The following is a 10,423-nucleotide window of genomic DNA, read 5'->3' on the forward strand; positions in this document are numbered from 1 at the left end:
CACACGCCTTTGGATGACGTAAATCTAAGTATTTTCAGTAAATTCTATTTGTAACAAATTAAAATTTTGTCTTTTGGGTTCACACAGAAGTGGAGAATCACCTTATTTCACTAGTAAATGCAAAGAATAACAGAACCCTTCGTCTTTGTTTCTAACATAATTACTGTACACATACCTACTGTGTAAGATTTGATGCACTGCATATTTCTTTTGTTAATCTATTTTGTATGGTGTTGACATTGTGTAGAATTATTCTTTATGCAAATATAGGAAAGGTATCCTTAGAAAAACTAAATTTGAGGTTGTTGGACATACTAATCTAGCAAGATACAGCATTCCAATAGGCTCTTTTAGTTTCCAAGTAAACAATCTTAATTTTATTTATCAAGACACTTAAAGAAAAAAAAAATCTATACGAAAGAACAATTTTTCTGGGAATGTACTGCATAATCATGGTTTTAATTTTTTTTTCTGTAAATGCAATAAAAAACTCAAACCTCAGAAGTCAGGATGATTTTTCTTTCAAAAGCACTTGTATTATTTCCAGGTCAAAAGCAGGGCTGACAGGTTCTGACCATAGTTCTGCCACCAGTTCACTTTCTAGGCATGAGTATTTATGAATGTGTCTGTTTCCCTGTTGAGAAAAATGAGCTCAGGAACTGTCTGTTACAAAGGTGAAATAAACTATTTCCTCTACACCTTGAGATTTTCAAGTGAAAAAACCCATGAGAGTGAAGGATAGAAGAAGTACCATTCACACACATGGGAAACTGTTTTAAATTAAAAAAGGAAAATTTCCTTCCTTTCTGAAGAGAGAGCCCCAAGACAGGCTAAAGGTCCCTATGACTGAATGTTACTCAGTCAGTTTAAAGCATCTTCTTTCAGTATTTATAACATCAGTATAGTTATATATAAAAAGGAAACATAATTGTGCCTCTTCTCCAGACAGGTGTTTCTTTTTTCAGACACGTGACTCCCAGTAGGTTGAGTAGAGACAAAATATGGATTTATAAATGAGTACTTCTCACAACAATGGTAAATTGATAGCAGTCAAAGTTTAACTCCTTAAGATTTTAATGAATGCTAGTTCAGCATAAACCCAACAACATGTAAGCTAAATGTTTTCTCTCAAATAATCCCGCTTTTTTCCCTCCAGACGTTTCCGTAGACAAGACGTCCGGCACGGAAATGCAGCGCAGCAGTGCTTTGGCCAGCAGTTCATTGGTAATCCATTTACACACTTACAAATTGCTTGTAAAGGCCTGGAACAGCCAGCACAGAGTTTGCCAAGAGCATGAGCCAAACCATGATCTCACCTGCTGTTTTTCACTGGCATGATCCTGTAATATTATAAGAGCCATGGGGCTGAGGCCCTGCCATCCACGTCTAAGGGTGACTGTCTCTCTGGCAGGTCACATGCATCCCAAAATGTTCATGGGGTCCTGCAGCACTGACATTCAGACTAAAGATGTGGAGAATGCATCCCAGTGGATTTCAACAGAAAAAAAAAAAAAAGCAGAAAGATGAGGCAGAGATAAGAAACAATGGAGCTGCATCCTGAAATGTGTATGAAATAGTCAAGTTAGAATTTGAGCACAGGCATGAAGAGTGTCTGAACACGACAGAATAAAAATTTGTATTTATGATCAAGTTTTCTCCTATGAAAAAAGGATAGTGTACTGTGTCTAAAGTATAGAGTACTGTTACCCAAACCTTGGAAAGTGAGGATTTCCAACACGGGTATTGGGAATAGCAAAACAGAGAGAAAAAAATTGCCTGGAAATCCTCTGTATTTTGCTGGACAATACACAATACATTTATAGAAGAAGAAAATAAAACATAAAAGATTCTTCTGTAATGATATCTAGATAAACACCATCTTAAGTTATATATATACATATATATATATATATGTATGTATATATGTGTGTATATAAATATATATATTACCAGAGAAAGCTTCATTAAAATTGAAGTCTATTGGAGGATATCGTACATTTTGGAAAAGTATATTCCAATATTAAGTGCTAATTCTTCCACAAGCTTTAAATGCAACAGAGAAATCACAGTTATATAAAACAGAGTATTTTTTTAGGATATAAAGCTATTTGGACTCAAGAATCTTTCTCACTATTAAGAAATAAGATTATTTCCTCCATGAGGCAATTGGTATTGTCTAGTGTAACAGCTAGTTTATCCTCCTCCAGATGTTTTGTTGGATTGAAAAGCAGAATAAAATTTTGATTTAATTCATTCACCTTGTTTTTATTAGGACGTTCAGGCCCAAACTGTACATTCAGCTTACACATGTATAGCATGGATATGTATAATATTGATTAGAGTATTTATAGTATCATTCTGCACACATTTATGTGCTGTAATTATCCCTAAAAAAATTGAATTTTTTATTATATTTAAACATGTTTTGAATCCTCCTGTTTCACGGAGTGAAAATGAAATTTACTATTCATAAGAACCAGGCACAAGCAATTAGCAGTGTTATAGGCTGAGATCTGTTTCTCTATAATCTTAGGTGAGTTACAGCACAATTTGGTCAGATGCTGTGAAAGCCTGGGATGATGGGAAAATTCATTTAGCAGGTCAGATCTTCATTAGACATTACTTTTTAGTCACTGTCTGGTTGGATCTGAACTAAGCTTTACTCTTAAAAGTAAATACACCCTGAACATGGAGTGTAACAAGTACTTGCAGTAACACATTTTTGAAACATTTATTTCCCTTCCAGGTGAAGTTCTGGAGAAGACTGAGGAGCGTCTTGTTTATGGAATAGAGTACAACAGCACCCTTCTGGAGTGCACTCCTCGGACCTTACAAGCAAAAGTAATCTGGTTTGTCCAGCGAGCACATGAAGCTAAGAAGGAAGAGGTAAATATTTTTATAAGCTTTTTTCAATAAAAGAACCTGTTGTTTGGAACATTATATCTTCACTGAATTTCTGCCACCAGTTGCTGAGATGTATGTGGGTGTCAGGCAAAATCTCTATGTTCATCTGGTCTCTTGAATTAATAGACCTGAGAATTTCAAGTGGTGTTTGCATCCAACATCTTGAATGCAGATGTTAGATGTAGTGAAGCTAATTTAAGATCTCAAAACAAAAGGAAATCCATCATTTGGTATGTTTTTGCATGGGTGAAATGTGTATGCATTATTTCCAGTATTAGTCTAGCTTAACTTCTATTTATTCTTGCTGCCTCGCCCATTTATTACAAAATTTTTTGCAAATGAGTATTGGTGGATTCTCTGCCTCTTTTACATGTATTTTACCATTATGAAAGTGCTTCATAAGTCCTATCATATTTATTCCTCAATACCACTGTGATATACATCCATGTAGCTATCACTACAGTGTAGATATGTCACTATAAGGCCTGGTTAAAAAGTCACCCTCTTTCTTATAAGCCTCCTTTCAGAACTGAAATGTCAAAATAAGATCTTGCTGGAACCCCCCCTGCTCCAGGCTGAGCAGCCACAGCTCTCTCTTTCTTCATAGGAGAAGTGCCCCATTCCTCTCTTCATTTTTGTGATCATCCTCCACTCCCACTCTAACAGGTCCATGTCTGCCTTGTGCTGATGAGGCACCACTCCAGGTGGGGGCTTACCAGAGCAGAGTGGAGGGAGAGAATCATCTCCCTTGACTTGTTGGCCACACTTGTTATACAGCACAGGATACAGTTGGTTTTCTACAAGTGGACATGGTCAGCTCTCATGCAGTTCCTCATCCCTCAGTACCGCCAAGTCCTTATCTTCAGGGCTGCTTTTGATCCCTTCATCACTCAGTACTTCTGCTTAAGTTCATCACATTACTGTTAAATGAAATGCTGAGGGTACCATTTTCCTGGGCATTCCTGCTGCTGGATCAGACAGCTCAGTGCTCCCTGCTTGACAACATTTGTGAATGTCTTGTAGTCAATAGTGTAGCCCTCAGGAGCTGTAGGAGGAGCTCAAACAGCAGACACAGAAATGAGGCATTAGGATCACATTGGTCCTGCAGTTAGATATGCAAATACGTTTATGAATGTCTCCTCAAAAGCATACCAGTCTATAAGAGAATTCACAGGGATCCTTATCACAGGTCAGCTGGCAAATGCCCTTTTGTTTTCCCTCCAGTAGATTATTTGCATGTTTCTAACTTATTTCCCTGTGCAATTGAAACATGGGTCTGTCTACTCCACTATACGTTCTTCCATGCTTCCCGGATTCCTTTGATTGTTTTCCATTTACAACTCAATCTCTTTTTACTTCAAGTGAATATTTTTGTTATCACAAAAACACCGTGAATTAAAAATTTGTCAATCTCTAATCTTCCTCTCAAAATTTAATATTACAGTCATGAAAGTACAGTTCAGAAGTAATTGCAGTTGTTTAATATAATAACAAAGGCCTGTGCTCTATAACTACATTTTATGGGGTTTTTTTTCAGGTGAAGACCGATGATAGAATAATAAAAATGGATCTTGGCCTTTTATTCCTGAAGCTGCATCGATTGGATGCAGGGACTTATTTTTGTCAGACAGTGGAACACAGCATTGTTCACACTGTCAGGAAAATCACTCTGGAAATAGTTGAGGAAGAACGTGTAGATGAAATGTTCAGTAAAGACTATGAGGAGGAGATCCCTCACAAAATGCCATGCCCAATGCAGAGCAGTATACCTCAGGCTTCAAAGCCATGGTACAAGGAATTTCTTCAACTGATAGGTTACAGCAACTTCCAGAGGGTGGAAGAATACTGTGAAAAGGTGTGGTGTACAGATAAGAAGAGAAAAAAGCTGAAAATGTCTCCATCCAAGTGGAAATATGCCAGCCCTCAGGAGAAGAAGGCAAGAGTCAGGCCAGAGCATTACCGGTTGCCCAGGAACATAGCTGACTCTTGATGGACAAAATCCAGTTTCTGAGCAAAATTTTATTTGGACTTAAGAGGGAGAAATCAGTCTTGGTTTGAGTAAATTTCACAGGTTTATATATGTAAAATATTGGGACTGAAAACAAAAATGCTATGGTAAGTTATATTGTACACTCATGATGACTGTTTAGAAGCATTTTAAACAAAATCTTCCCAATTATCTGGTTCTAAGTAAGTAAATGCAATCAGTTTTTCATTAGGGAGGACGTGACAATCTTCAGATTCTGAGTGCTTGAATCAGTTTCCTGTGTGGATCATGCTTGCGCTGTATATTGTTGCACATGATGGCATATTTAACAAATTCAAATAGCTAAACATTCACCAGTGGATGAAAAGTATAACACATATCTTTTCTTTGTTTCACAAATTTCTCATGCTTCTGAAAGCAGCACATCTTAAGATCTTATTCCTTTTGATTGTGACCTGTCTGAGTTTATCACTGAGAACGAGTTGTGTTAATACAGTGTACTGCTACTTCTAGAGATAATGAAGGGAAAATCTTATTTACTTCCCAACTTTTTTTTTCAGTATCAGCCATTTATGAAGCACAGGGTGCTCCCACAGCTAAATAATATTGACTAGTAACATCATGTAAGCCACATGCATGCTGAGAACACAGAAAGAATGAAATTCATCCATTTATCTATATAAGAAGTTGAAATAATGGTTTGGAAAGAAAACGAGTCCATCTGGTGTCTGTACATTGCCTTAATGATGACACGAATTAAGGGATCGCCCTCTTGTGGCAAAAGAAAGCGAAACCCGATATTGAAATTACTGCTCTGTAGAAATATGTATAACCAAAGAAGTATTACCGAGATCCCCAGCTTGTTTGCTCTCAGCAGATACTTTCAGTGTCCATGTGCTAAAGCCACGAATTTAGAAGGCATTGTTGGAAGTCATTTATACTGGTAAGGCAATATTTTAAGTAAGTGATGCTTTATGTTAACATGTTTTTGGGGTAAAATGCAGTTATAAAAATTTAGGATGCAGACTAATAAAGAACCCAACATTATGCACCTGTGTTTCTACAGTTTCAGGATCTGGTCCACATAAACCTTTTTCTGATGTGTGATCTCTATTTGAAAGGGCTGCTTTGCTCTCCTCATGAGTGATACCAGGAAAGGAGATCAAAAGAACTATGTCACTTACAATCTAGGTCTTTCAGGACTGACTTGGAAAAAAGAAGTATGTATATATATATATATATATATATATATATATATACACATACATATATATATATATACATACATATATATATATATATATCTTTAAGAAAATCTTTAAGAAACCAGATCCAGAAAATGTGGGAAACCTGGCATTTCAATACCTGAGAAATTTAATATTACAATATGAATTGAATTTGGGATTTTTTTATTGGAAATTTAAAATAAGAAAGGGAAGTTAAACACGAGTTAAGCATAATACAAGTTAAATGTAAACATATAATACAAGTTAAATGTAAACATAAATGAGTCATAAATGAGTTAACTCCTAAAATAAGAACATTATGCCAATAGGGGAAATAGCCAAGCTGATCCAAATTTTTATGCCATGAAGAAAATATACAAGGGATTCATCACCTACAAGGAGTTTCGTGTTGAGCTACCACTTCCAGTCTGGGAAGAGTGGGAATTAACAGCCTGGGTAACGGAGATCTGTTGTTTGCTGTTACCAAATGCAGCAATCAGTTTTAACCCACTGTTTTCCAAACAGGCTGTTTGTGAGAGGAACTCATAGCTGCTGGCGGGAGCAGTGAGCTTTGCTGTGCTCCTCTGGGAGCAGAGCCTGGCCAGGTGTTTGGAAGGAGCACATGGCACACTGTCAGTAAGCAGTGTGAGAGGAAAACAGGGTTTCACCTGGTGTGGGTATAGCAGCAGATGAATCTTCATCAGCCTGTTAAAGGAATCAGTGCATCTGAGGGTTTGCACTTCTTTTAGCTACAATATCTCTCTAAGAGATGGGACCAGACACTCTGCAGATCCTTGCATGAATTTATGCGGTTGCTAGCTTTGATCTGAGAGAGGAGACTAGATAAACTCATATTTCTGGGACAGTTTAATGGAACTTAGTTGCATTTAGGGTCTCCTATTTGTTTACAGCTGAATGGAAAGCACCAGCACTGAGACTTGTGGCAGTGAACACGCACAGAACAAGCATCCCTGATCTAAACTTTATCCCCTATACAAACCTCACTGACACCCTTGGTGAAAAACTTTAAAAACACTAAAATCTTTTTCTGATGAACTACCTTCTTTTAAAGAACAATGAGAGTTACTTTTAACTTTTTGATTCATTTGCAAGTACCTAATGCTAAATGTATCATCAATGAACTATTGGAAAGGAATTACAGCATCTCAGACTCATGGAACAAATATAACTTTGTGTCTCATTCTCTGAGATTTCAGGTGGAAATCATGTTATTTGAAAATCAGGATTCTTGATTTAATATGAGAGTGTATATTTTTACCTACCCATTCCTTTAGTGTTTACATGTGGAGAATTGCATTATCTCTTTATTTGTCTTTTAAAACATACATTTTTAGCTTACACCTTGCTCCTTTCATGGTTGCAATGCCTGTGAGAATTCAGAACTACAAGGTCTTGTTCAAAGAGTGCTCTGACATCTGTGGAAGAAGAGAAAGAGTGACAATGTATTTTGGAAGGATATGCACAAATGTGCATTTACCACAATGTTATTTAAAATGCTTCTTTGTATATTTCGGGGCCATTGTCTGCTTCTTATCATTATGAGTGATGTATTTTGTATGTGCATGAAGTGGTCAAATTATAAATATAATTAAGAAGAATATTTGGCTGAAATAATCTGTATTATTTCTTATAATTTATTTTCCCCAGACAGCATGATTATCTGCAGCTCACTAGTCACACATTGTTAATTACAGATGTCCTTCACCATCTATTTTATGAGCAGAGACCACAGATAAGGACAGAAAGATGTATGTATAGAGCTGCCAAATGGGAAGTGTGGCACAGGGTAATGAGTAGATACAGTTTATCTGATGCATGAATGTATTTTGAGGGTGGAACATGGTCACTTAAGCCCAGAAGATGCTAACTGATGGAAATTCACTGAGAAGCTGCAATTTGGATAAAGCTTTGGACTCTACCCTGTTTTGTGAAGGAAAATCCAGGGCACTTGGATTAACACTTCCTTTGCTTTGCTCTTGTTCCTTTGTTGTCAGTGAGATTACTGTCACCTTGTGCAAAGTACTGTGCTCTCAGATTCTCTTGGGACATCAGGGCAGGAGAGCGTTGACCTGATGTGCAATTCCTGGCTTGTGTATCTCAAAACAGGCTTTTAGAATATACACTGCTGTTCTCTAGCATGAAACAGATCTCTTTCTCTAGGCAATTGAAAAAAATAATTGCCCTGAAGGGGAATTATTCAGGCACCTAAATAGCACAAGTTACAATCATGTTTGAAGAAGTGCTTGACTTAGCATAATTTACACAGTTATAGAGTTTCTCTTGTTCTTTTATTTTCTCTCAAATTTTGAGAGTATGCTGGTTTTGGCTGATGTATAATTAATTCTCTTCACAGTGGCTACTGTGAGGAAATGTTTTAGAATCCTGCTGAACACAGGGTTGATAATACAAAGAGGTTTGTTTTGGTTTTTTTTTATTGCTGAGCAGGGCTTACACAGAGCCAAGGCCTTTCTTTACTTTTCATGCAACCACACTGGTGAGGGACCTGGGAATGTGTGAGAGGTTGGGAGGAGACACAGCTAGGACAGGTGACCCAAACAAATATTCCAAACGATATGACATCATGGTCAGTTTATAAAGTGAGTGGAAGAAGGAGTTTGGGGGGAAATTTGGAGTGATGATGTGTCTTCCCAAGTCACTGTTACGTGTGATGAGGCCCTGCTCTCCTGGAGATGGCTGAACACCTACCTGCCATGGGAAGCTGTGATTTAATTCTTTGCTTTACTTTACTTGTGTGCATGGCTTTTGCTTTCAGTATTAAAATTTCTTTATCTCAACTCAGAAGTGTTCTCTCTTTTACCATTTCAGTTCTCTCCCTGATCCTGCTGGCTGCTGGCTGGGGAGTGAGTGAGTTTCTGCACTGGGGCTTGGTTGCTGGCTGGGTCTTAACCCTGACAGGGGGAAAAAAATCAATTTTCTTCTAAATGTCTGTCAGTCAGTTTCCCTCTCTAAAAAAAATTAAAAAAAAACCCCAGTAATCTCCTTATTCTACCTTGGAGCACTGAGGCTGGAGTTATTTATGCAACTTTATATCTCTGAGTCCAGAAGGCACAAATACCTCTGAAAGCTGCACTTTCCAGATAAGAGGCACTGAAAGTGAGCTTTTCTACAGCTGTAACCAAGCAGGATGCCTGCAATTCCTATCAGCCCTGGAATCCTGTTCACTTCACCAAATTACTGTTTTTAATGGAGAATTCATGTCCAGCTGACATGAGTGTTTATTGTAAATGAAGCCATGATTGGCAACTTTTCCTTTTGGGTGATATTTATTTTTTACTCACAATGAGGGATGTTTTATTATTAATTAATTTTTTTCAGGAAATTTGTTGTCTGACTTGAACTATAAACAGATAAACAGAAAGATGGCAGAGCTAGCAGTGTCAAGTAAACCTCTTGTCACTATGAGTTAATCAGCTCTCTACAGTGATGCACATATTTAAGAACATATTTGCCGAACATCAGCCTAATCCATTACTGTAATTGCATTTCACGAAAGAGCTTTGCTGCTTTGAGATATGGCTCTCCTGTAATGTTGAACCAGGAAACACTTTGTTAAGGATTTGTGCACGTATGCTCATAATTTCCTGAAGTGAGAGCAGCAGGACAGAGGATAGTTGAGCAAACTTGAAGCATGGAAGCCTTGTCTGCCTAAATCCTAGATTTCTTGAGGTTCTTATGCCTATCTAGAAAGAGCACATGTAGCTGCAGGAGGAAGAGCCTGGATCAATGAATGGTTTGGGTCAACACAAGTCCTGCTTCAGGACACCTGTAGGCTATGGAGCCTTTGTGAACTTGTGTCAGTAGATTTCTCCAATGGCAACACACAGAAAACTCCATTGAAACAAAACATCTCTGAACTTGCAATATCAGTTAATTCAACAGCAGAATTTCATGTCTTTGAATGTGGTTTTTCACATCTTTGGAAAGCTATGTTTTAAGAAAAACAGTCTAGGCTTACATTTAATATGGTTGCATTTGTTATTTATAAATTTGAACTCTCAGAATGTCTCTAGTCAATTTGAGTTTCAGCATTTCCAACATACCTGCAGATAGCTCATGATGATTTTTCTCACTCTGAAGAATCACATTTGCCAACTCCCCTCAACCTGGACTTCAAGCATGTCTGCTTAAGCAAGCACATAATAATGTCAATAACCATCATTATCATAATAAACCACAACAGCTGTAATTCACTGTCTGCTCCCTTTCCCAATAATAAGAGATGAAATTTGCAGGCCAGTGGGCATGATTAATTCACCATGAGTAT

The 10,423-nt window shown here is 37.4% G+C and overlaps 1 protein-coding gene across 1 annotated transcript in view; it reads left to right on the forward strand.

Moving 5' to 3' along the window:
* The window catches only part of SEMA3E (semaphorin 3E), a 127,532-nt gene extending 122,403 nt beyond the window's left edge, over positions 1 to 5,129 (forward strand). Inside the window, exons 15-17 of the mRNA XM_066182776.1 lie at positions 1,157 to 1,224; positions 2,747 to 2,886; positions 4,442 to 5,129. Coding sequence (XP_066038873.1) covers positions 1,157 to 1,224; positions 2,747 to 2,886; positions 4,442 to 4,894 — 661 coding nt within the window. The 3' untranslated portion in view covers positions 4,895 to 5,129. The remainder of the gene's footprint in view (positions 1 to 1,156; positions 1,225 to 2,746; positions 2,887 to 4,441) is intronic.
* Positions 5,130 to 10,423: the final 5,294 nt, after the last annotated feature.

The sequence above is a fragment of the Chamaea fasciata genome, unplaced genomic scaffold (genome assembly GCF_029207755.1).
Source record: "Chamaea fasciata isolate MVZ Bird 193981 ecotype frontalis unplaced genomic scaffold, bChaFas1.0.hap1 SCAF_5, whole genome shotgun sequence".
NCBI lineage: Eukaryota > Metazoa > Chordata > Aves > Passeriformes > Sylviidae > Chamaea > Chamaea fasciata.